The sequence below is a fragment of the Leptonychotes weddellii genome, chromosome 6, assembly GCF_054177405.1.
Source record: "Leptonychotes weddellii isolate Sample4059 chromosome 6, ASM5417740v2, whole genome shotgun sequence".
In the NCBI taxonomy this organism is placed as follows: Eukaryota; Metazoa; Chordata; class Mammalia; order Carnivora; family Phocidae; genus Leptonychotes; species Leptonychotes weddellii.
Window position 1 is genome coordinate 58,632,642 of NC_138374.1, and position 27,562 is coordinate 58,660,203.

General features: G+C 38.6%; 1 protein-coding gene across 2 annotated transcripts in view; it reads left to right on the forward strand.

The window, feature by feature from the left end:
- Window positions 1-27,562, forward strand: part of ANK3 (ankyrin 3) — a 104,425-nt gene that overhangs the window by 33,248 nt on the left and 43,615 nt on the right. For both annotated transcript variants that reach the window (XM_081824213.1, XM_081824214.1), the window contains exons 6-13: window positions 109-263; window positions 15,811-16,022; window positions 17,452-17,659; window positions 19,168-19,264; window positions 19,965-20,193; window positions 20,837-20,962; window positions 21,724-21,846; window positions 23,357-23,438. In XM_081824213.1, coding sequence (XP_081680339.1) covers window positions 109-263; window positions 15,811-16,022; window positions 17,452-17,659; window positions 19,168-19,264; window positions 19,965-20,193; window positions 20,837-20,962; window positions 21,724-21,846; window positions 23,357-23,438 — 1,232 coding nt within the window. The remainder of the gene's footprint in view (window positions 1-108; window positions 264-15,810; window positions 16,023-17,451; window positions 17,660-19,167; window positions 19,265-19,964; window positions 20,194-20,836; window positions 20,963-21,723; window positions 21,847-23,356; window positions 23,439-27,562) is intronic.

The following is a 27,562-nucleotide window of genomic DNA, read 5'->3' on the forward strand; positions in this document are numbered from 1 at the left end:
TGGCACCTCTGATTTTCAAATGAATACTGTTAATGAAATTGTTTTTGAAAGTATGATATTAGAAATATATTTCATTTGATAGCAAAATAATGTGGATTTTTTTTCCAGCCCTGTCATAGTGGAAATCCCTCACTTTGGGTCTATGCGAGGAAAAGAGAGAGAACTCATTGTTCTTCGAAGTGAAAATGGTGAGACGTGGAAGGAGCATCAGTTTGACAGTAAAAATGAAGATTTAACCGAACTGCTTAATGGCATGGACGAAGGTAATTACGATGACTCCTTGTCTCTGGAAATGTCGGCAGGTCGAAATCAAAGGCCTGGCCGCACTGAAGTTCACGCTTCTTGAACGCCCCGCGTTTGTATTCTGAGCTGGGAGTCCGGGTCCCCGGTATTTATTGCTGCTTTCTGAATCTCAGGCAGGAAGTCCTTTTAATCCGACAGACTTTTTTTCTCACAATATTAATGTACAAATATTACATTGATGATTCTTTCGGCCTTTAGTCAAATATATTCATCTTTCCAAAACCCAAGAGAGTCTTCTAAGTGCAAGATGTGTAGATAGGGTGAATAATAATGGAAGGTATGCAAAGCATGCAGAACATTTTTAAGGAAATACGTTCACATTTTATTTTTGGAATTATTTCCGGATCCTTTCCTGTATCTCCGTTTTGTCTCCAATTATTTCAACATTCTTCGTGAATTTTTAATTTCCATTGAAAAAAATAAGTTGCAGCCTAGTAATTGGAGTCTGTGTCGTATTCTGTGACCTAGTAAGGCCACGTGGCTGAGCATGTCATGCTCATCGGAGCATGTCACCTCCCTCGGTCGTCTGACCCTCAGAACCAAGGAGGTTTTCTGACTAGACGTTGGGAATACTTGTTTTGAGACTAGGTACTGGATGCAGAGGTTTCCTTTAAAAAGTAAAAAACAATCAGAGACCAAGTTCAGCACAGAATGAATCTTTATACTGACTTCCTAATCACTACAAATTCAGCAATTGTTCTAAAGAACAGTTTTACTAGAGATATAATTCACATACCATAAAATTCACTGTCTTAGCATTTAATTCACTGGCTTTTGGAATGCATCCAGCATAGTCTTCTGGTTTCAAAGGGAAGACAAAGGAGCTAGACCAACTCGGGTGTTTGAGGGATGACCGTGGGTGAATTCTTTGGTCCCTGTGAGCCTCTTTTATTTCTGTAAAACAGAGATCACCTTCCTTCCTTCATAGGGTTGTGACTGGGAAAAAATAATTCTGTGAAGCACTTGTGAAATACAGCCTTTGACACACAGTAAGCCCTCAATAAATATCAGCTGTTGTCATTATTCACTCTAGAGAAAATAATGTCCTGCGGAAGGTTGTGTATAAGACACAGTTAATCACAGCCAACCAAGAATTTAAAGATGTTTTTACAGCAGGGTAGAAGGAAACTAATAATTGTTGAGTTTCTACCATTCATGAGGCAGTGATAAATTCCTTTCTATATGAAAATTTAAAACAAAAGTATAGTACTGTAAAGTAGGTAATTTTAATCATACTTTATAGATGAGGGAACTGAAGTTCAGACCAGTCAAGTCGCTTACTAAGGTTACCCAAACTAAGAAGCAGCGCTGATGTTGAAATCTTGTTCTATCTTGTTTTCAAAGACTTAACCGTATCCCACTGATTTTAGAAATGTGTGCCCCGTGGAGAAGAAAATAAACTTAAAGAGGAAAATTCCTACAAACCCCTAGATTTAAGGTCTAGAAGAATAGTCATCTTAAATGGGTATCATTAAATGTTTATATATGATACTGATATTTATACCATATGCCATCTATAACTTCAGATGATTTCTAATAGACATGCAGTGGTAATTAAGAGTTCTAATTTTTATTACCTTATTTTAAAGCATGAAATGTAGTCATTCTCTTATAAGGAAATTGATAAGAAAACATAATTAAAAGTTTTAAAAAGAATACATCCTAAGAGAATGAATTGAGTTAGCATTTTTTTTTTAAAGATTTTTTTTTTTATTTATTTATCTGAGAGAGAGAATGGGAGACAGAGAGCATGAGAGGGGGAGGATCAGAGGGAGAAGCAGACTCCCCGCTGAGCAGGGAGTCCGATGCGGGACTCGATCCTGGGACTCCAGGATCATGACCTGAGCTGAAGGCAGTTGCTTAACCAACTGAGCCACCCAGGCGCCCCTTAAATTAGCATTTTGAAAATAGTAAAAGAATATAGATGATGCAGGATTTAAAAATGGGGAGAAGAAGAGAAGTGGGTTTTCCAGAGAGGATAGTTATTTTGATTAAGGACAATAGAGTATATAAATATTTTCATGTTTCTAGTGTTGTTTTTTTTAAGATTTTACTTTATTTATAGAGAGAGGGGGAGAGAGAGAACATGAGCAGGGGGAGGGCAGAAGGAGAGGGATAGAGAGACTCTCAAGCAGACTCCCTCCTGAGTGTGGAGCCTGATGCGGGCCTCAATCCCATGACCCTGAGACCATGACCTGGGCTGAAATCAAGAGTTGGTTGCTCAACAGACTGAACCACCCATGTGCCCCCCATGTTTCTAGTGTTTCTTAAATGCCAACGTAGTAGGTTACTAGTTATTGAAATGTAGCCTCTACTACAGAATTATTTTCTTTTTTTTCTTTTTAATGGATAGCTACCTTAATACTGTACTTCCTGAGGGCAGGGTACGTGTCTTAATCACCTTTGAACGTGTCAGGCGCAGCACTGATTTAGGTTTCCCCCTACTGCTGGTGAGGGGCAGGAAGAGGAACCTCCTTAAAATTATGTAGCTCTCTGGAGGAAAAGTTCTCATTCGTCTATTTCCTCTACTCCAAATGTCATTAATGTTAATCTCCGGGAGGAAAAAATTAACGAGGAGCATTTACTTTGAGGAAAGTTCTGAGAAAGGAACAATATTCTAGGAAGAATACTGAACATTCTAAAACAGTGCTGTCCAGTAGAACTTTATATGATGATGGAAATGCTCACTATGCATGCTGTCCAACAGTAATCACTAGTCACATGTGATTTTGGAGTACTTGAAATGTGACTAGTGCAGCTGAGGAAGGTAATTTTTAATTTTGTTTCGGTAATTTCAGATAGCCACACATGGCCACTCGCTACCTTGTTGGACACTGTAATTCTAGCAAAAACACTGAGTATTCTGATATGTTCTCCTTCGTTTTTGAGTATAGGTTATAGTATGTCCTAACAATCGCAAGTAGAATTTTTTTTATTTCTTAAGGTTTATTTATGGAATGGACTTCCATGATTTCATGCTGATTTGCATTCATTTTGTTTTTAATAAACCAATTTTCATATAGGAATTAGTCCTATTTTTGCTTAGACAAATGATGCCCCCAGTGCTGCTATACTCAGGCCATCTGTCACATGTTTTAAAGAAATGATGACATAGCCCTCTGTGTTATCTTGGAAATAGTAGAAAGAGTTTCTTTGCCACATTCTTTTTTATTTTTTTAAAGATTTTATTTATTTATTTGAGAGAGAGAGAGCACAAGCGGTGGGGAGGGGCAGAGAAGGAGAAGCAGATGCCCCACCAAACAGGGAGCCTGACACGAGACTCAATCCCAGGACCCCAGGATCATGACCTGAGCCAAAGGCAGACGCTTAACCAACTGAACCACCCAGGTGCCCCATAAATGTCTCCTTTTTAACTCTCTTCCATATGCTACTTTTATACCAGTCCTATTGTACCTTATTCCCTGAAAATCTTAAAACCCAAATATTTAAAAATCATGTTAGCCAGTATTTTGATAACTGATTTTGACTAAACAACACAATCATAAAGATTAGATTATGGTTCTGTAGTATTTCAGAACTTGCAAAGCCTTTCCAAATGCACAATTTAGTAGTTAGAATTTAGGAGTTAGAATAATTCAGTAGTCAGAATAACTTCAGGGAAAGACAGGTTCAAGGAGGAGGAAAATTTTCCCAGTGTAATTGATGGTTAGGCTCAGATCTGTGGACATCACATAGACTGGAATTCCCATCCTGACCCATCACTTACTAGCTGTGCAATCCCAACCAAGCTTTAGTTACAGTCTGTAAAGTGAGGATACCTCACAGAGAACTAAGGGGGAACTGACAAGCTAAAAATGTGAAGTTCTTCACCCAAGGTCCAGTACATGAGAACCACTCAATCAATGTTAGGATTCATCACTGCTGCCATGTACAGTTGTTCAGGAGAGCAGGTCAGGGCTAAAATCTTGACTCTTCCACTTGCCAAACCATCTGTTCTGACATTGGCTGCAGGACAAAGGGGCTGAGCCCTTACCTACTGTTCCCAGGTCACTGACCCGCAGGGTGGTGTCTGCCCCGTCTTCCAGATCACACAAGGCTAGTTCAAGCCCTCGTCCTGGTTGATACCTCCGCCCCACCACCACCCAGTCAGGAAATAGTAAAAAGATCTAGCTCTAGACTTCTAAAATCCAGACTTCTGACTCCAAATTTAGCTGTTTTTCTATTATACTCCTTCGCCTTTCTATGTTCTCAAATGAAGGATGCCTATGAAAGTGTTTTGTGTGGAATAAAAATGTTACGTAAGTGTTAGCTGCTATTTAAAATGTCCATGACTCATCAAGGTACCATCTTAGTTCTTGTGTGACTCAAAAGGATATGATATGTATTCAGGAAAAAACTGTCATTGCAGCATACAGTGGAATTAAGATTTTTTTTCTGCCGCTAGCGAGCCCACAGACAAAAGCATATCGATGGTTACGCCAATGAAGCAGGTGTGTTAGCAAAGCTCTCTTGAAGTAAGAGGCTAGAATGACAGAGGACAAGTGGTCTGGGTGTGAAGAACCTGCTGGTACCGCTAGGATACCACGTGGCAGGAGCAACTTTTCTCTTTGGCAGCAGACATAGGTCTTGTTCAAGCACTTGTCACGTCTCTGCTGAGAAAAAGATACTGCAAAACATATTCATTCTGCTGCCCCCAAAAACATCATCTTTAAAGTGCACCAAGTTGAATCCACTTCGTACGTTTGTTTAAAACCTTTAGTTTGGGGTGCCTGGGTGGCTCAGTCTTAAGCGTCTGCCTTTGGCTCAGGTCATGATCCCGGGGTCCTGGGATCGTGCCCCTCATCGGGCTCCCTGCTCAGCGGGAAGCCTGCTTCTCCCTCTCCCACTCCCCCTGCTTATGTTCCCTCTAAATAAATAAAATCTAAAAAAAAAAATAAAAAATAAAACCTTTAGTTAATCACACTCACAGAGTTTGGTTAAAGATGTTTAAAATTGTGCCTCCGAAGTCAAACCCCAAGGGGTGTTTTGTAGTTTGTGGTTTTGCTGGAACTGGCAATATTTACTCGCAGAAGAATCCTTCCTCCTCGGAGGTCTTAGAATTGCCGAGCTCGAGAAATGCTCCTGTCCTGCACCGTCGCTGTGCTCGCTCCTAGCTTCGTGTGGCTCAGAGCACGCGGAACTCTGCACTGAGATGCGCTGTGAGTGGAAAACACAGCAGACATACAAAGTACCCCCCACCCCACAAATCTATATCTCATTAATAATTTTTACATCGGTTACCTGTTGAAGTGGTAATATTTGGGATATGCTGGGCTAAATAAAAGAGTGTTAAAATTAATTTTCCCTCTTCCTTTTTATTTTTCCAGTGTGGCTATAAGAACATTTAAAATTACAAATGTGGCTTGCATTATACTTCTTTCAGACAGTGCTCCTCTGGACAGTGTGTGGACTCGTGTAGCCGCATTTATTAGGTTTTAAAATCAAAATCATTGCTTCCTAAGCATCACAAGAATGCTTTGAGGATATAGGGATTATGCTATTCTTTTAAAAATCCCAACCACTGTATTGGAACCAAGTGAGGCTGAAGGTCCCCAAACAATGCTACAAGGCCAGGAACGCGTTTCCTCGCTGTTGTCATTGCTTCACTTTCCCATGAGACCGAGTGAAAGTTTATAATAATACATTTTAGATGAAATAATTATGCTATTTCTTTTTGTAAATTGAAGCAAGAAAGAGAAATTGATTACCTATAATGTTACATCACAGAAAACAAATTTTCCATAATTTATTATCTTAACTGTATCAAGAGTAACTACAGAAGCAGACTTCTCAGTTAAAAATTGCTACTTTGGTTCATCAGTTGAACTTGTTTTTAATTTATCAGCCATGAGACAGAGTAACCTTAAAGCGTCAAGTTCCATTGTAGCAACAGCTGAGCCCTGAGAAGTGAAGTACGTACTTTTATGTTGTACACAGCACCATCTGTTGGACAGATCTGTTAACAAATTTGAAAAATTCTGGAGGAAAAAGTAAAAATTGAACTTAACCAAATCAAGATTGTGTTAGGATGGGGGAAAAAAGTGCATACCAAATACTGTCAGTTAAACCATCACAAAATACTGACTTTCTATCTGTGGCCCTAAAACTCATTTTAAATCAGTTGCATGACACCTACCACGTTGCAAAAGGAAAGGAACCTATACTAGCCCAGTCCCCCACACCAACTGCCAGGAGATGAGAATGGGACCAAAGCAAATGCACATTAATAATGCCGGTTTTACATATGCCGATGTATGTGAATTTTCCAGCATTTACATGTCCTTATGAGACATTAGCGGATCAGAACAATGACATCAGACACCCTGACCCACATGTCAGACGGAACGGGGCTCTTAGCCCTTTGAGGACAGGGAAGCAAGTCTGAGAGACCAGGTGTAAGCTTTATTACCTTTAGCGTGGGTGTGGATAGAGGCCGGTATGCCAGACACAGCAAATCTAGGCCCCTTGGAGTTCAGTGCGTTTCTGTATCTGCTGGACGTGCTGTGTTACTGATGTATGGTGTTCGGCTTTAAAACATTATATATGATCCTGGTTTTGAACATGGGATTATATTGTTTGTCTTTTGCCTGGATGTAGTAGCAATGGTTTAAAAAAAGGTTGAAGAAAGTGACCTAATGGAGCTAATTGCCTGAAAGCCATGCTTTTTTATGTACATAAGTGGAAAAGTAAGCAAATATGGAAGAACATTTTCCTGGAAAAAAACCATAGAGAAGCAGGTGCAAAGAATGTGAGATTTCTGCAATCCTGGAGAAAAACCTTAGAATGATTGTTCTGACATGACCAAACATCCGCTTCCTGACTTCTCTTCCAGAAAGCCTTCCCTAAACCCCAGAGTAAGTTAGGTCCACCTGGTAAATATGGCCACAACAACTGGCCTGTCTTCTTCTGTAACAAGCAGCTTTGAACTTTACTGTCTTCCTTGATGTACTGGGAAGTCCCTGTGGACAGGGACCGGCTCTGACTTGTTGACAGCCATATGCCCAGTGCATGGAACAGCTCTTGGCGCAGGACTGTCATCTTCCCATGTTGAATGAATGGAAACATGAATGCTTTGTATCCAGGCGTCTGTCCCCACTTTTGATGATACATTTCCTTAATAATTCAGAGACCCATACCCAAGAGAGAAAGCAACTTTCTAAAGGAAGGGATGCCACAACCAAATGAGGAGAGGAGGTTTGGGTGGCAGGGAAAGGGCAAATAATGATTAGAAATTCATTTAAAAATACTTTTAAGAAATATGATTGTCAGGAATTATATGGATTGCTAAAAATTATATGGATTGGAAAACAAATAGATACATCATTGTTTCTAGACATTCTGCATCATTAGCACTTTTAATACACTGTACAAATCTGAGTATCAAAGAAGATCCTTACCTTGTATAAAGATGTAAAATAATGCTGAACCAGACAAACATAAGGCAGATGCCAGAACTGAGTAAGAATATAAGTTAAATTACTAAAATTGTAGGGGCGCCTGGGTGGCTCAGTCAGTTGAGCGTCTGGCTCTTGGTTTTGGCTCAGGTCATGCATGATCTCAGGGTCCTGGGATTGAGCCCCATGCACGTGCGTGCGCAGCTCAGAGTCCACTTGGGAGTCTCTTTCTCCTTTTCCCTCTGCCCCTCCCCCTGCTCTCTGTCTCCCTGTCTGTCTCTCTCTCTCTTTCTCTCTCTCAAATAAATTATATCTTTTTTAAAAAATTACTAAAATTGTAGATGTGCATGGGACCTCTCTCCACTCTTTGCAACTTCCATGAATCTATAATTATTTCAAAAGTTAAGCAAAATTGAAAGGTTTCTATTATGTTTACATTGAGAAAGAAGAGTCAATTGTATCACCTGGTTTTGGGTTTTTTTCCCTGCAACATCTTGGACAGGCTTGTTAACAAAATTTGCATATTCAGATGAAGCTGAACTTGAATTCCAAGGAGATGAATGTCTACAATTTTCTGAAATATTTGAGTAAATATATTACAAGTGCTCTACTGTTCCACACATTCTATAGCCAGAGTTGAATGATATAGACTGTCTTTTATTTCCTTCATTTCTCCCAATTTATCTATAAATTCTTATATTTAATTTTCTGTAATTGGTGAAACTTTCTTTTGAAAAATGAAATGAAATTAAAATGATAGCGATTAAGATTTATACACTGTAGAGATACAGAGTGTCATGTGGGTTTTTTTGTGTGTGTTTTGTTTCGTTTTGTTTTGTTTTGTTTTGTTTAATCCAACCTTGGATCTGCCATGGAGTGGTTTTCTGGTTCTCCTCTATTCCAAATCTGTGTTACCTTGGAAAGGATATATAACATAAATTAGTATATGAACAGAACTGTGCTGGTGGTTTTCTATCATTTGTCTACCCCAGAGGAAACTTTTCTTGTCCTGACCTTAGAAACAAGGAACTTATGTTCAGAGGTCAGGAACTTGTCCAAAGTCCAGGCTCACTGGTTGAGCGTTGGATTTGAACCCAAGGCACCTGTCTCCACTGACTTCCCACAGACGCATACTGACTAGCTTGCCCAATTTTAATATTCTAGGACTCCACTTTCCCCCGCCCCTAATATCAAATAGTTCCCTTTAGAGAAACAAGTTGAGCAGAGTATTCAACTGACTAGATATTGAACTGTAGTTATAGAAATCATCCTTTGCGAAGACTTGAGTTTGTATTCCTTCTATAGACTATTCACACTCAAACCTGACCTTCACACTCATAAACAGTCTTCAGAAAACAAATTTGGTCTAGGAGAAAGAACCATGGTCCCATTTGAGCACGTTATTGAGACATTTAATCATGTGCAGGTAGGAGTGAGGCAAAACTAATCAAGGATGATCATTTGAAAGCTTTGAGATTAATTTAGTGGGAACCTGATTTCAATCCTGTTATTTATGCTTCAATGATTTATGATCTTCTTAACCATTTATATTTGCAAAGCATTTTTTGATTCTTACTGCTCTGTTGCAAAATCTCAGTTACAGAGAGAGCTGTCCCACTTTTTGCAAATAAAGAAACCAAATGAGTTACAAGGTGCTTAAGAAATTTATCATTAATTAGTGAGGTAAGAAAGCTGTAGAACATTAGCTTCCATTTCTTGCACAGCAGAAAACGCCACTGTAATCAGGGCTTTCTGCTCATAGAGTGGGCCAGTAAGAAACTGTGTCACCTCCTGGACCAGGGTATCTGCGTATTTGTCCATTACTCATCCACTTATCAACCACCACCCCTGTGCCAGCTAGTCTGCAAAGACACTGTGTTAAATAGTGGGTGAAGTTCATGTCTGTGTGACCTCATCCCTTCTCCCCCACCCTCTTCGTAGACCTGGCTTCTAAGCTCTAAAGTGACTTTGGGCAAGTCACTTCCTCTCTTTGAACTTTAGACACCCTCTTTACCAAATGCTCTGTGGGCCAAATAGTAACTCACCTGCCACAAAGTAGACATTCAGTAAGTATAAATTTTAATATTCCGCCTGACCAAAACTACCTGTTTCAGAATGCACCTCTTTGTTTTCCCTTTAATCTTATCTTTTTGTGAAAACTTTATTAGTAACAGATTAAACAGACAGAGAGGGATTCAGGGTCCTTTCATAGTCTATGGCATTATCAACTACCCCAGGTAAGAAGCTCTCTATTTTTATGTCATTTTCTCCTTTAATTCTATAGCTACGGAGTGGTTTAGTAGATTCTTTTAAAAAGCAAACCCATTTAAAACTAATGGACATTATTGCCCCATAAGCTTCTCTTCTCATATTGAACCATCCTTAAGATGTTTCTCATAGGATCCTCTCGTCATGTTTTTAATAATTTGGGTTCTGAGTTTTTAAGGACGGATAACGGGTGAAAGTCTACTAAGACTTTGCTTCCCACACATACCAAGTCATAAAATCGCCTAAATTGAGTGTGAAAAGTAGGTGCCATCCCTGGCCTACCAAGTCAGAATCTCCACAAGAGAAGCCTAGAAACCTGTGCTTTTAATAGATATCGCTGGTGTTGCTTATGATCTAGCCAGTTGGGGCCACACACAAGCTGGGTTCCCTTTGGGTATGAATAGGACACAGTCATCATATTTGTAGATTATTTTGTTGGGTTTATCTATGTAAAGGGTGGGAGCAAAGCAAAGATTCTTGGTAATATATTCCTGCTTCTCTAAGTAATAGACCATTTTAAAATCTGAATACAAATACAGTCCTGGAAAGAATATTGGCATTGTTCATTTTTACCTTATCAGGCTATTTGCCTGGAAATCTGACCTTTCTGACATACCTTTGTAGTTTGCAACACAGAACTTCCAGAAGAGTTTTATATTCTTGTAAGTTTTTGACACCCTTTGGGTAAAATCCATTAAGTCAACAGTAATTTCTCTTATAAACACATGGACATAATAAAATTTACTGTGGATTAAAAAGTAGGAGACAAGAGCCACTTTCCACATACAATTAAAAAAAAAAAACTATTAAAAGAACAAACAATAACCAGTGTCTACTACTATATATATTTTAAAGCAAGATTTGAAGAATTATGTAGTTCTTTGGTACGAAAAATGTGAGTCTCATTATTTCCCAATGAGGGCTTTGTTCAGTGGATACTAGTCAAATACCTACAATGTGCCAGGCCTCAGTATCAGACATCATTTAGCTTAGTGTAACTTAACTGTGGGTACTTCACATTTTATGAAAAGAAAATCTGATTTGAATACACATTAGTAGATTATCAAAATTATAAATAGAATAAAAAGGCTCGTGATAAGGTGCTCACGATGGGGAATGTGGCCATGAGTCAGGGCTTCCCAGTAGCTGAGTTTGGAGAGCCTTCAGCCCTCCTGCAGGCTCCCCTAGTTAGCTGGGTCATTAGTTACCTGAAACAGTCAGCTAAGATCATTTCATGACTGTGTTTCAGTTTCCTTTGTTTAAAGCAAGAAATAGAGAAAAAATTTGCTTGAGTTGAATCTGCATTAAAATATTAATAATCTGCTATATCATTTATTATATATATATCATATTATTAAATACTGGTATTAGTATTATTACCCATGTAATAATACACAAGTGTACAGTCATTATAATTTTCCTCTTCTCTTCCCCCTCCCCTAATTTTAATGTAAATTATAGGAATTTATACATAGACATGTAATGATGTGATTAGTTGATTGTGATCACATTTTTTGCGACTTTTCCATTTAATATGGCTTGGAGATTTACATATTAAAATGTATACTTCTACCCCATTCTTTTTAATACTGCACAGTATTCCATAGTATGAATATATCATAATTTATTTAACCTTTGTCCTATATGATGAGCAATAAGATCTTGTGATAGATTTTCAAGTCATAAGAATTCCCTGGTAATCTTACTGCCTGGCTTTCACTTCGTGCTCTTGCCTCTCACATTTACCTACTGTCTGCATCATTTATTGTCTTACTTATGCAGCTATCCCAGTTCGTAATAGCCTCGCCTTCCACTGTAGCTCCTAAAGAGATTATGCTTCTTCTGATAAACCAATACTTAAGTACTTTTTGTAGTTTTTACATTTGTATTGACTTTTATTCTCAGAAAAAAAGTTAAAAATAAGTATACATAGAAACAGAATATAACCTGATCCATTTCATCATGCAGAGGCCTGGGAATCTGAATAATTCAAGAAGGCAACATGGGTATCATACTGTTTAAAGAATGGTGCTTGGGGATTCCAGTGTCCTAAATTCACACAGTAGTTGTTTCTTTGGATTGAGGCTTATCTTTAAAATGCCTGTTAATAAAATACCTGTTAAAAGGGGCTTCTGGGTGGGTCAGTTGGTTGAGTGTCTGACTCTTGGTTTCCGCTCAGGTTGTGATCTCGTGGGTTGTGCCCACGTGTGGAGCCCCGTGGCAGGCCTCCACACCAGCGGGGAGTCTGCTTGAGATTCTCTCCCTCTCGCCCTCCCTCCCCCGCTCATGTGCTCATTCTCTCTCTTAAATAAATAAATAAAACCTGTTAAAATACAACACTGAAGCTCAATAATTATGCAGATTTTAATGGTGACAGAGAAATGGCTAGAAGCTTTAAAATAGAGTGGGTACAACACAGAGTGTCCCAGAACCACTGGCCAGTCCTAAAAGACGTTAGAAGTCAAGTGTGGAGTTAGAACCCTGAGCTTCTCCCTTCACCACTCACCTGCTGCATCTGAGATGGACATGCTCTCTTTATTATTCGGGGTGGTTTTAATGCCTGATCAAAGGCCGTGGAGCAGAGATGTGGCCTCGCTGTGCTTCACTACACAAAGGGGCCGCTCTTCCCAGTCCCTCACCGTTACAGGTTCCAGGGGTGATACGGCTGTCTCCCCCTTGACTCCTCACAAATGTACGTACAACACTCACACACACACAAACGGCTAAGAAGCACGTATTGCCCCAAGTCCCCCAAAAGGTGCCTCGCTGCCCCCCGTAGGCCCATACTGATCTTGAGTAAACGTCATACTCACAGGATACACGGCTTGTTACACTCAGACTCCCGAAATTTGTCTTGTTGGAAGGTTATAATTTCACGGCGGAGTCTTCTTAAATTGCTTGCACTCTGTGGAGTCCGAAGCTATTTCTAAAGGAGAACACGATCACAAGTTTGAGGCTGAGGTAAAAAAATGTCTGCTTAGCTGCAGCTGATGGGCTGCACAGCACCTGAAACAAATGATCAGAACTCTCTCAGCTGCAGCATGAATTATGAACTCTGGGAACTCAGACTTTTTAAAATAAGCCAAACCATGGGAAGGGAAATATATCTGCTCTGTATGGAAAACTTTTATTTTGTCAATTGCTGAATAGGGGAAAACTTCCCCGGAATATTTTCCTGAGCAAACTCTTTAGTTCCTTCCTGTCTTTCTAGATTAACCTTTTTTTTTTCTTTAATAATTTGCCTTTGTTTTCTTTTATTTTTCTTTCACTAGAAACTCAGTATTTGGTTTCGGACAGAGCAGAGGAGAAGCAGATGGTCAGGAAGCAAAACGGACCAAATTCCAGTTCCATTTTGGTCTGGGTGGAACCCTGTTTCTCCTATTTGCCAATTAATTTGGTCTTCCCGCCTCAGAGTTCGATGGTTAATCTGTAAAATGAGAAAATGTCACTGATCCAGTTATCTAACCATCCACCTTACCTTTCTATAAATTTCTACTCAAAACAAGCCATGATCTCAGTCCTGCGATGAAGGAGGCAGACATGTTCATAGTTAAAAAATGGTAGGACGCGTACTGTATGTATCAGAGGTTGAAGGGAGGGCTGTGTGAGTAACAACAAAAACAAAACCAACACCCCTTTCTGAAGTCTGGGAATTTCCCCTTTATTTTGTTAACAAAACCACCCCAACTATGTAAACCCACTGTCTTCTTATCTCCTCACCTCCAGCCCCACCTCCCATCCCTCTGAAGTGACCAGTTGCCAGTGGCCTAGAATGTCTCTTCTACAAATTTCCCTTATAAAAGTATATAAATGTGCAGATTACACATTTCCCTAAAAAGGACCAGAGTATGCATTTTGCTCTGCATCTTTGCTTCTTTCCTCACTTTATATGCTTTATACCAATCAGTCACTTCCAGCCTGGCTCCCTCCTTCCCTCACATCTCTCACCTATTATCACCTCTTCAGAGAGGTGTTTCCTGATCATCATATTTAAATAACCTCTCCCTCCCCCACCCTCACAATGTCTCCATATAACTGTTTTATCATGATTCTTCCAGTTCTCCCTCGCAAATTTATTTTTCCAAAATACCCTTGGCTAGTCTCAAATATTTATATCATATCTTGTTTAAGTAGGTATTTCCATGCAAATTATTAAATTTGATCTTTTTAATATATGTTTTTCTGACCAGTTTTCAGCTTCTGTGATTTGCCCATTTACAGTATTTTGCCATTTTCTGTTGGCTCATCTGTCATCTCTGTCAACTCGTAGGTGCCATGTGTCCCATGTAGGTGTTATCTTTTCTAGTCTCCCTTTTGTCTTTCAAGCTAACTATTTTTGCCATAGAAAACTTTACATTTTTATAGTCAAAACGACCTTTTAGGCTTCTGGGTTTCCAGTTTTGAATACAAAAATTTCTCCTAACCATGGCTGAAACATATTCTCTTGATTGTTTTACGGTAACGTTTTAATTGTTTTAAGTAGTTAAGTCTCTTATCCAGCGGGAATTTGTATTTATATGTAATAAGATGTAGTGATTTAGCTCTGTTCTGCCAAATAGATTTTCATGTATGTCAATGCCATCTTAAATAAGCGCTCTTTCCCCCACTGATTTGAAGTTTAAATATATGACTTTGATTTAAACATATTCATTTAAATACATAATATATAATATATAAAAGTAGATACATTTGGACTTACATATATTCCATGTATGTGTATATACGTGTATAAATTTAAATCTATTTCTTGCTCTGTTCTTATCCCTGACCTTTTTGTCTAATCTTATATATGTATTTCTTATATTTTTATATGTCTGTCCATATAACTTTTATTATGATACTTCTAGATAAGTTTTAAAATCTTATAAGATAAATTCTCCCTCATAAAGCTATTTTTCCAAAATACTCTTGGCTAATCTCAAATATTTATTATTTCATATGATTTTAAAAATCGTTTATTTCAGTTAAACCAACCAGCATTCTGCATAAAATCTGGCTCTTGGAAGAAGACCCATCTGGCTGCACTGTAGGGGATGAGCTGGAATAAGGAGAGGCGAGTGGCAGGTAGATGGTTAGGAGGTGACTCAGTGATCCAGGCAAGGCAAAGAGGGCTCAGACAGGGGCTGGCAAGACAACAAGCCTTTGCCACAGTGGAATCAGCTGGACTTCGACCTTTCGATGTGAAGTATCCAGGAAAGTGAGTCAAACTATCGGACAGGAGGACTAGAAAACTGTAAGCCCTTTACCAGAGTTATTATAAAGGGGAAGAAGTTAAGTTTGGAAGTGGACAGAAGGAAAGATGTATCCATTTGTGGATAGATTGAGTTTGATGCGTGAGGGTTATCGGTGCATAGACAGAAATAGGTGATGACAATATTAATCATTTGGACAATTTAAAAATATCTTAAAGAGGTTTTCAAATAAAGTTCTAGAGCCTTTCAGACATCCTGAAATCCTTACTGACTTTCTTGTGAGGCCCTGCTTTTTCCTGACTCATTCCTACTTTGGCAGTTTGAGGGCAGATTATTGTAAATAATCACAGAATGAGGTTTCTCTTCTTAAAGAGTAGAGCTCTGTTCATATGAGGTAAAATTTCGGTTTTTGAAGATGTTTGCTCCTCTTCAGTAGAAATATTTTTCTACAAATACTGTATATGAATAGCTTTATAATATCTTTACAAATCTTTATATTATTTTTAAAGTCACTGTCGCTTTCTCTCCATCATAGAAACTCTGTTGAGACTACTGGATATAAGTCATTTTATCTATCAAAATTACACATCAGTTTATCTTAAGGTATTAGGTAGATAGGCTTACTCTCATGGCTTTTTCATTCGTCTTTTCAGAACTTGACAGCCCAGAAGAGCTAGGGAAGAAGCGGATCTGCAGGATTATCACAAAGGACTTCCCCCAGTATTTTGCCGTGGTTTCTAGGATTAAGCAGGAAAGCAACCAGATTGGTCCTGAAGGCGGAATTCTGAGCAGCACCACTGTGCCCCTCGTCCAGGCTTCTTTCCCAGAGGGTGCTTTAACCAAAAGAATTCGAGTGGGCCTCCAGGTAACGTGTGAAAATGTTGTTTCTTTGGCATATGTAGAGAGTGTGAGAGCATGCTCCACTCAGAAAACAGTTGTTGTAACTGTAACTCATCCTAATGATATTGCTAATCAAAGCACTATGCCATTTTGGGAATCATTTACCTATTTCAAATGAAAAGCGAAGTATAAAGTGAGCTTGGTGGCTTATTCCATAAGGTACGTATTTTAGGGTTTTTCTTTTAAAAGTATCGCTTGGTTTCTGATGAAAGATTGTTTTGTTGGGGCACCTGGGTGGCTCGGTCATTGGACGTCTGCCTTTGGCTCGAGTCATGATCCCAGTGTCCTGGGATCGAGCCCCACATCGGGCTCCCTGCTCAGTGGGAAGCCTGCTTCTCCTTCTCCCACTCCCCCTGCTTGTGTTCCCTCTCTCACTGACTCTCTCTCTGTCAAATAAGTAAATAAAATCTTAAAAATATATATTTATTAAAAAAAAAGATTGTTTTGTTAACCATAGGTTATTGGTATTCAGAGTGACAAGAGCACCAAAGAGCAAATACACTATTAAAGAAACAAACCACATTTGACTTGGTTTATAAGACACCATTTCATAAAAATCAGCAATAAGGAAACTTGCAAGCTTTCAGATTTTGATTGAAGTAGATCATAAATACTGGGTTTTATCCAAACCATTTGGAACTTGTTTGGGTTTTGGAAAGCTAACTGAAAATCATGGCAAGCGTCATCTTTCTTATATTTATTTGTTTCAGTTAGATCTATTGAAAAAAGAAAAAAGTAAGGAAAGTAATTTAATTTGTGTCAATTAATATAGTCGTTAGTAGTTTAACTGAGGTTCTTCTTATGAGGTTTTTTAGAGTGAAGTACTCTAAGTGCTGGGAAGGCCTTCCGTAACCACTTGGAGCTAAGGAGACTGCCTTATAGTTCAGTGACATGAAGTACCCTTAGCAAAGAAGCCAAAAGGAAGCCATTAGGTTTGGTAATCTCGAACTGAAATCTTAAATCCCCTTTGTTACTTAACTCTGAAGACCCCAATTTTTACCTGGGCACAAATCGCCTATGTGACGTTTTACTGGATGTCCTGCATAGGTTTAAAATACACTAGACTCAATATTTGTATTTGCTGACGTTTACTTTGGATTAGCCTGAAAGACTTCTCCGTGGTGACAACGGATTTCCTGTCACACAAGCTCATGTCGTCCATATTCTGTTGAGGAAATACACCGACTGGTTCCTGCTCCATTGTGAGGTTGTTTGGGTTCTTTTTTTTTGCGCCCTCCTGAAATTGTGAGAAAGGATGAAGAAGAAAGACTTGGGCGGGGCGGGGGGGGGGTCTTTTTTTTTTTTTTTTTTTTCCCCCTCCTCACTTAAAAAGTCAATTTTCCAATGAGAGAAAAATGTTAAACTTCCACCTAAGGTCCTTTCTCTGTCTTTAGGCCCAGCCTGTTCCGGATGAAATTGTGAAAAAGATCCTTGGAAACAAAGCAACATTTAGCCCAATCGTCACTGTGGAACCAAGAAGAAGGAAATTCCATAAACCCATCACAATGACCATTCCGGTGCCCCCGCCCTCTGGTGAAGGTGTAGCCAACGGGTACAAGGGGGATAGCACGCCGAATCTGCGGCTGCTCTGTAGCATTACAGGTGCGGTTAACTTGTTTCTGCCCTTGCTGGTGAGGCTAGCAACTTGCAGTGACTCTGTACGAACATATAAAGCCTTTGAAACATCCATGCCCACTTCATAAGACTAGAAAAAAAATAAAACATTTTACTTGTCCATCACCCCATCTGTATTGTCCCTGTACCTTTCTTTAAGATGCTGAGACCATGACTCATTTCAAATTCAGTGATATCATTTTCCCTGTTATTAAGTGTAGTATTAATAATAGTGCTCTTTTGGGGCGCCTGGGTGGCTCAGATGGTTAAGCATCTGCCTTCGGCTCAGGTCATGATCCCAGGATCCTGGGATCGAGCCCCGCATCGGGCTCTCTGCTCCACGGGAAGCCTGCTTCTCCCTCTCCCACTCCCCCTGCTTGTGTTCCCTCTCTCGCTATGTCTCTCTCTGTCAAATAAATAAATAAAATCTTAAAAAAAAAGGTAAGCATAGAAATTAAGGGAGTCTGGGTGGCTCAGTTGTTAAGCGTCTGCCTTTGGCTCAGGTTATGATCCCAGAATCCTGGGATCAGGCCCCGCATCGGGCTCCCTGCTCCGCGGGAAGCCTGCTTCTCCCTCTCCCACTCCCCCTGCTTGTGTTCCCTCTCTCTCTGTGTCACTCTCTGTCAAATAAATAAATAAAATCTTTAATAAAAAAAAATAATAATAATAGTGCTCTTTTAAGGTTATTGAAATAGTATTGAATCTACTAGAGCATCTAGGTCATTTCTCAGGGACCTAGACAGAGGTGGTGGACCTAGTAGCACCCTTTAGACTGCAGGAAATTGGACAGACTTTGGAGAAAACAGGCCCCCACAGAGCACCAGGCGTAGGGCAGAGCAGAGGACATGATTCTTCTCACCACTCAGTTCCCGAGTTTAATCCAATAGACGAAATCTGCAGGGTCAGGAGAACACATTTTGTGATAAGCACCTGGAATCCAGAGCTTATTTCATTTGATCAACCTAATATGATTTTTAACAGAAAGTCCTGAATTAAGATAGGTTGTTTTTTTTGTTTGTTTTTATGAGTAGTTTTAATGGCTGATTCCTCTTTGTACCCTGGAAAATTACATGATTGGGGCAGTACAAAATCAGCTGCTGCTTAACTTTCTTGATAGTTCTTGTCTTTTTTAAAAAATAAAAAAAATAAATAAGAATTATATTGTCTTTCTGAACAACAGTTCTTTGCACTTATAAATTGCACTTACAAAATGCACTTGATAGCCTGTGGTTGCCCCACATTTAAACCATTCATCAGTAGCCAGAGACACCGAGAAGTAATTTTTTAAAAATATAATGTCTTACAAGGAGATCACTATAAGGCAGTAAAACCACAGAAGGAGAGTAGAGAGGAAAACCACCCTTAGAGCCTGCCATAATTGAACGTGCTGAAGTCTTGCAAGTTCATGGCAATGCCAGAAGAACAAGACGATGATGAAGATTTTACAAGGAGCAACTCCCATGATAAAATCAACATATCTGCTCTTGTTCTCCCAGGGGGCACCTCGCCTGCTCAGTGGGAAGACATCACAGGAACTACTCCCCTGACGTTCGTAAAGGATTGTGTCTCTTTTACAACCAATGTTTCAGCCAGGTATGGAAATAATGGATTCCAAAAAGCACTAAGGAATTTGTTTTATTACCTTTTGGAAAGTGAAAGTTTTTGTGCTCAATACTAGTATGATTTTTTTTTTTTAATTTGGATGGCAAAATTGGGCCTAACTCAGAAATCTAAAATTGACTGGCATAAGTCATCTTACCCAGTTCTCACAAGGAGCTATATGGTGCTAGACTTGATTCTTCTAGTTCTTAGCAGTTTCTGCACTTGTCTGTTGATTGTTATGGAAATCTGGCCCCATTTACTAAAGGAGGCAACTTGTTTTTAATTGTTATGCTTTCAAAGAAAAAAGACTGATAGAATTTCCATTTCTCTCTCATTTTCTTCCATAAAATTCTTGCTCCATCCAATGTAAAATAAGAGATTAAACTCTTAAGCAGGAGTAGAAAGGAAGGCTAATCATGACTAAATATAAGAGGGTGGGGGAACAGAATCTTATGGGAAGGAAAAGAGAAAAAAAAAATCCTTAGCCTTTCCTCAGCAAAATTATAATAAATAATAAATGTAGACCTTCTGTAAACAGAGTAAACATCTTTGCTGTTTCTTTAAATTAACAAGTTAATGTTTTGGTATAGTTCCCTTATATGCTCTAATTTTTTAATGGTGAATTTTTTTTAAGATTTAGCTTTTAAATCACCTCATTTTCATACTTCTGTTTTGTTTTTGTTTTTCTCAGATTTTGGCTCGCAGACTGCCATCAAGTTTTAGAAACTGTGGGGTTAGCCACACAACTATACAGAGAATTAATATGTGTTCCATATATGGCCAAGTTTGTTGTTTTTGCCAAAATGAATGATCCTGTAGAATCCTCCCTGCGCTGTTTCTGCATGACAGATGACAAAGTGGACAAAACTTTAGAGCAGCAAGAGAATTTTGAGGAAGTTGCAAGAAGCAAAGATATTGAGGTACCTTGTTCACAACCAGTCCGTTCCATTACATTCCCCAGATGTGGGGTTTTATTTTAAGGTCATAATGGCACTCACTGGAAATATCAAGCACATTCTTGATTTCAGGTTTTGATTTAAAAATTTGATATAGATTTATTCTCAAATTATTTTATGTGTCTTTGAGGTTATCTTGGTTACAATGTAGTACTAATGAATCTACATCATGGTCTATACTTCTCTGTGGTGACTCGAGTTGTCTTATTTTTAGGGTCACTGTCTTTAGCACATTACTATGATTTTCCTTTTTCAAACCCAGTGAAAGTATCTGAGTTTAAAAAAAAAAAAAAAAACCCTTTCAAAATCTGTATGAAGAAGTGATGTCAGCACTTTCTCAAAGATGTCTAAAGTTGCTAAAATAGAATTGAATGTATAATTCTGTCTTGTACATATGCATGATTCAGTTTCCAATCACAGTAGTTGAATTGTGAGCCAACAGAGTTCTTTTTGTGGCAAATAACACCATAGAAGCAATTTCCTAATAAGGAGACAAATGTGACATAGAAATATAATATGTCAGTCTTTTAATATTATGTGACTTAAAATCTCAAAATTCTTTCAGCTGAAATTAACATTAAATTATGTATTTCTTTTACTCTAAAAGGTTCTGGAAGGAAAACCTATTTATGTTGATTGTTATGGAAATCTGGCCCCACTTACCAAAGGAGGACAGCAGCTTGTTTTTAACTTTTATGCTTTCAAAGAAAATAGACTGCCATTTTCCATCAAGGTAAATCATCAACAGAGACTCTGATTAAAAAAGAAAAAAATGCTCTTAGGAATAAAAAGAAAAGAGTCTAGTGATATATTCAGTTTGAAATATCCCACCAAACTTGAATTCAGAGGAACAAGGTCAGATTTTGTCCCGGTTCTCCCCGAGTGTACTTTTGAGCCAGGAAAGTTTTATAATTAGTAAAAAAAAAGAATCTTTACCTTTTAAACATTTAAATGATTATTTATGTTCAAGCAGATGTTTGTAAGACCAAACAATCTAGAATAATAAAATGCATCATATCTGGTTAATGCTCAGTAATCAAATAATGGATGAAATCCAAACTCAGTATTTAAGTTCCATCTTCATTTCTGAATGCCCAAGGACATTCTGGAGAGACCATCTTCCTCCTCAGAGAACAGAAGGACATGGGACAACTGTTCAGTGTGATGATTATTTGCTCTTATTACTGTTGCTAAAACCAAGGCCTTGGGAAAAAGAAATTATTGGACAGGAAGAAAATGCATATAACCCAGACTATACAACAGAATGCCAGGGAAACAGGCAGACATAGCAATCCTGGGTCTGATCTCGGAATCGGGCATTCTAAATCCCACTGAGTTCACACGTGACCACCGCTGTTGACCTGTAATTGTTACCATCATCTTTTCCCTTTACTTTGCCTGCTTCTTGAAGGGCTCTGTAAAATAAACCTGTTTAACTCCTGAGTCCTCAGAAAAGTCTCTTTCTATAACTGTCAACCACCTAAATTCTTCTAGATTAGAGACACCAGCCAGGAGCCCTGTGGTCGTCTCTCTTTTCTGAAAGAACCAAAGACAACAAAAGGACTGCCTCAAACAGCTGTTTGCAACTTAAATATCACTCTGCCAGCACATAAAAAGGTATCTTTTAATACTGGTTTATTGTAACTCTCTTCCCCCGGTCTTGGAGAAGTGGGCCCTCGGTATGCAATTAAGGAATGCTTTGTAACATGATTAAAGTTCTTAAAACTTGAGTTTTATTAGTCTCTTTGCGTAGATTAAGTCTTGTTACTGTGGTGTCAGATTCTTATGGTTTGTATGATGGAGTCCTCTGTATATTGCTTCTGCTTCTGCTGCTAGCTCATAAATTCTTATGCTTTCGGATAACGTCACACATTAATTTGCCATGGATGTATAGTTCTTGATATTTTGTGTTGGCTTCTTTTGATTTGCTTTGCTTTGCTTTCTTGATTCCGCTTGCATTTTGTGCTCCCTACTCAGCCCTTTTCATATCCTGATATTCTTTTCCCTGCTGTCCGTTATAATACTCCTTGTCTCTGCAATGCATCTCGGAACCAAAAGGAAACAGAGTCAGATCAAGATGATGAGGTAATATGAACACTTCTGCTTTTACTCTATCAGAGCTAGAATAGAAATTAAATCTGTATAAAAGAAGTTGCAGAGGGCTGAAGTGTGGGAAATGTATTCTATTTTTGCAGATCTTAGTGTAAGTGAGGTAAAGGGTATACATTTTTCTTAAAGATTGGTTTGATCTTCCTCCACATATACGAGAATACTTCAGGGCATTCAGCAATATAATCCAGCTAATGATTTAAAAAGAGGAACTAACGTTCTTTCAACATTTTAAAATGTAGTAGCTTGGCATGTATCAATACACATTTGTTCATATCTTCACCTAGTATCCACTCTGTGTAACATTTAAATCAAGAGCATGAGTAACATAAAATTTTATTGTATAAATCAAGTTGTTCTATTTAATACAAAATATGTGTTCCATGGCTACTGATAAATATTTGGTATTCTATTTGAAGAAAATTATCCTGGCCATTTTTAAAAGTATCGTTGTTCCATTTGGTTTTGAATGAATTTTTCCTTACAAAGGCATCTCCTACTCTTTCTCCAAGTTATAGGATAATTGGATTTTTAAAACTCAGTACTAATAAATAGAATCCATATTTCTAATAAAGCCATTAACCTTTTTTTAACCTCACCTACACTCTATGCCTTTTAACATATAGAAACAATATCAGTAACTGGAATGAGACACTGTGTGCCCCTTTTCCTTGAATGTACTCACATAGAGTGACTGTACATCATGATATATGTGCTTTCAATACGAATGAATTTGGGGAGATTTACTGCTCAGCATCAGAAGTCTCTGTAACGCTCGTCTTGTATTTGTAGTCCCCTGTAGTCTGCTGTGTTGGTGCTAAATGATGGTAATTTGGTTGAGACATCGGGGTGGGGTTGTAGACCCACAATAGGAAATTAACATTTTCATGAGGAAAAGCCATCAGAAGAAAAATAAAGATAAACGAGGTATCCACATGCCATCCTACAAAATGTTTCAAAACTATGAAAATGTCACAAGGAAATTGGACAGAGTCTCTTTTTCCTTTTCCCTTTTCAGGCCGAGAAAGCAGATCGACGACAGAGCTTTGCATCTTTAGCTTTACGTAAGCGCTACAGCTACTTGACTGAGCCTGGAATGAGTGAGTTTTCTAACACATCTACTAATCTATGTGGATTTTTATAAGAAGAGGCATTTTTTTCTGTACAAACTGAATTTGGGGGCCATTTGAAAACCCAATGGCTTAAGAAAAATTGCAGGAAAATTTTATCATGAAATCTAAGTGATATTTTGTACATAGTTAAAGATATGAAGTACAAACTCCCTTAGATCATAATTTCAAAACAGTTTTTTTTTAAAAAACCATTACCTCTTTTTTAAATTAGAAACATCTACTCATTACTTGTCTTTAAAAACCTTGATTTCACTTTGATTGTTAAGTAGGAGATAACATACCAGTGTTGCTTCAGATCTATGCTCAAAAGGGAAAATATTTATTTTTATATACATGGGTTGGTAGAAAGAATGATAAAGTAACTTTGATTGTCGTCTCATTTTTCTTAATATAGGTAGATCATTATATCTTAGTCCTGATTCTCCTTCTTCCCAGTTTGCAAGAATTAGATTTTCCTACCGCCTTGAGGTAGCACTTCTATACTGATTCCTTATTTCCTCCTTCCTCTCACCCCAACCCCTCCCCACCCTGCCCCTGGCCTTTATTAAACACCAGTTCCAAGGCTAGTCTTCACTAGACTGGCTAAGCCCTTTTCTTCTCTCAGTGATTGTTTTGGTTCATTGTTAACTGGCTTGCAAGTATCAAGGTATAAATCCACTCAGTCATATTCATTCATCTGTCTCCCTCCCCACCTCATCTTTTCCTGTTCCCTCAGCCCTCCAGAGAATCACTCCACCGACAGGAGCTAAGAATGCTGAGAACAGCACTGTGTTTGATCCATCAGAAGAGGATTTTTACAAAAATTATTGTTAAGTTAGCAAACAATTTCTAGCTGTTTTCCATTACTCACCGTTAACTTGACTCAGGGGAGATTGGAAATTTACCAGTAAGAGCCACAACTTTGGTTTTTCCCAGCTTTCCTGAATTCTTGTTTCTGTGGGCCAAGATAGCATATTAAATGTGCACAAGGAAGACTCCACTATTTAGCTTAGATGGTCTTAGCATAGTCTTCTGGAGTCTAGCTCCTTGACTACTAGGGAAGCTTTTATATTCAGACACAAAATGGAGAGCACAAGAGAAATGAAATGCTACCACTTCATGAATGTTCTTCCAGATCTCAGTTTTTGCCTCTAGCATAAATGTCTAAATCCTTCCAAAACCATAAGGGCTAAGTTTAACTCCTATTATCACAAAGCAGGGACGGTATATGTGTATATCTAGATGGTTTTTCAGTATGACTAAATCTGCTGGGTAGAAGTTTTCTGTGGAATACTGTTTTGCCCCAGAGCTAAGGCTCTCAGCCCTAGCTGGTTGGGACTCCTAGGCAATATCCTTAAGATTTGAACGGTCTCTTATGACCCGCTCCTTTAGGTCCAAGGCACCTCTGGGCAGGTGAGCTCCCATATGATTCTGGTCCCTAAAGTATTTGGGGGGGGGATATATGAGCTTAAGGTGAGGTCTGTGCTAAGTCAACTAAATTTTTCCCACTTGTGAAAGTATTGTTATTTTTTAGTTAGTTTCAGTTATAGTATACTATGTGGCTTATCTTCCTTGACTTTTGAGAGAAGGAAGAGAGTACTTTTCTCAGTTTTATGAAAGGGAGCATAATGGTGGTAAACAGAGGAATGGAAAGGACTAAGATGGGACTATAAGGAAACTAAGGAGATGCTGTGGCCCCTTAATTGGTGTTAGAACTCCAAGTGATACAGCTTTTCCTTCAGTACCCTGTCCTCTCAAACCACACTGCCCCCAAATAAAGAAAGAGTCTGGTGTAGTTCAGTGCCTGACATCCAGAACCTCCCAGAAATTTTCTTTGTTATGAAGGGCATCACAGAGTATGTGTCATTAAAGCATAAAATGTGTAACCGATCAGTAAATTGGCTGCTTCACGAGAAGTATAAAACCGTACATGTGGTTCAGAGGACTTCTTCGCTTGATGGAGCCAGCCTTCAGTGGTGAAGGAGAGATGCTTTGCCAGTTTCTGGTAGTTATAAAAATAAATTCTCTTGAGACATTGGACTGAGCCCAAGTCACTGAATTGAAGTGACCCAAACCTTCCATTTGCACTGTGGTGTTTCCAAAAGAGTTAAGCAATATAATATTGAGAATTATGACTAGGAAGGGCTAACAGACGGATGAGTTTTTCCTCAGTTCTTCCACATTTCTTTAGAATAATATGTAAGCTTAGAAGAGGACATGTTCTGAATGTCTGAATTTAAATGTACACTAGGAATGAAAATCTTCACCCTTGTGGGAGTAGCTGCTAATCCAAGGACTGGATTATAGCAATGGCCCGGGCACAGCATGAAGAGGAGCATAAAAGATGAAGCAGATGCTCATTTCCTCTTCGCTTGTCACTGTTATTCTGCACCAGGGCTTTCTGGGAGTGAAACTGTACTCAACTCTGACATAGACCGCTAGCCCTTGGCAGGCATTCCAAATCTCTGTGACCAGCTCAGTTTGTTTGTTAGAGCTGCAGGAGTAGAGAGGACCAAGTGTGTGTTTGCTCTCCCCTGGCAAGTGTGCTTACCTCATTCGTGTGTTTTTTGTCCCATTGCCAGATGAATGCTGGTATTAAATCCATCTTTCCTAGTGGTAGGTCTGCCTCATGGCTGCTCCGGTGTTTGGGGTATCTATGAGTCCCATGACCATTCTGGGAAGGCACCAGAATTGGTAGCTTTGCCATGGATAAAAATGTATACGGATAATATACTGTATCCCACTGCAGATACTTCAATATGGGGTGTTAAAAATATGACTGCTTTTTAGATTTTCCCATGATACCTTTTGAGATTTGAAAGTATAATCAATTGTGAAAACAATAGCCAAAATAAACGATGTGCTCTTATCCATAATGAAGATAACTCCAGATGTGGATATATTTAGTTGCAGATGTGTTTTTAATATGCAGTATTAAGGGGCGCCTGGGTGGCTCAGTTGGTTAAGCGACTGCCTTCGGCTCAGGTCATGATCCTGGAGTCCCTGGATCGAGTCCCGCATCGGGCTCCCTGCTCGGCAGGGAGCCTGCTTCTCCCTCTGACCCTCGCCTCTCTCATGTGCTCTCTCTCTCTCATTCTCTCTGTCTCAAATAAATAAATAAAATCTTTAAAAAAAAAAATGCAGTATTAAATATTTTCCAAAAGTCTCAAAAGGTACCAAGATTTTGCATCTCATGGAAAAAGTGTACTCTTCTTTCTAAATGCTCTTGTGGAAATACTTTTAAAGTTTATATATTGTGCATAATACGGCCTAAAAATTGTATTACTTCATTGGCTTGTTTGCCATGATATTATTGCGCATGATAAAATGTTTTCAGTTGCTTTGCTTGCTTATGGTAACCATGACCCATATTTTCTGCTTTTTTTTCCCCTTTGTGTGTATGTACACATGCATTTTTAAATCATTTCATACTACATTTACTTTTTCCTCACCAAAAGGAATATGCTGCATGGAAAAAATAAATGCAAACATTCCTTTTCTTTGTTTTTTTGTTTTTTTTTCTTTTAAAGTTCTGACTCAGAAAATTTCTTGCTCTTATTGGCTTTTTATGGGTGTGAAGCATAACCGAATTGTGCATGGAAGGTACAGATTTAAAATCCAGTGGCTTCACAGTTTGCATATCAGTTGCCTGTCACCTAAAAGTTACCTTGGATTCTGCATGAAATAGGCTTGAGTAGTTTTCTAGAAAAGAGTTCTAGATATTTAATGTACAGTGACACACATCGATCCGGTTCTAAGTAGGTGCAATCGGTATCACCGAAAGGCTCAAGGAGAGGGAACGTTAGACCTTGCTAAAATGAAAGTTAACATGGTTGCACAAAACGAACTTGTACCTATACAGGCAAAGCAGAATGGCTGCTGATATTTCGAAACCAGCACATAAGAAAGTCAATAGGAAGTAAGGGAACGGTTTTCCATTGTGGTTATTTTTCTCATCATTAATTCTTTCCTCATGTTTTCTGTTTCTCATTGTTGGCCTCCTTGGTTGCGATGTGCTTTTTCTGTCTTTCATTTCACATTGCTCTGTTTTTTTGTTTGTTTGTTTGTTTGTTTATTTTAACTTTGGACCAGTTATGTCTGTGGAATTTTTT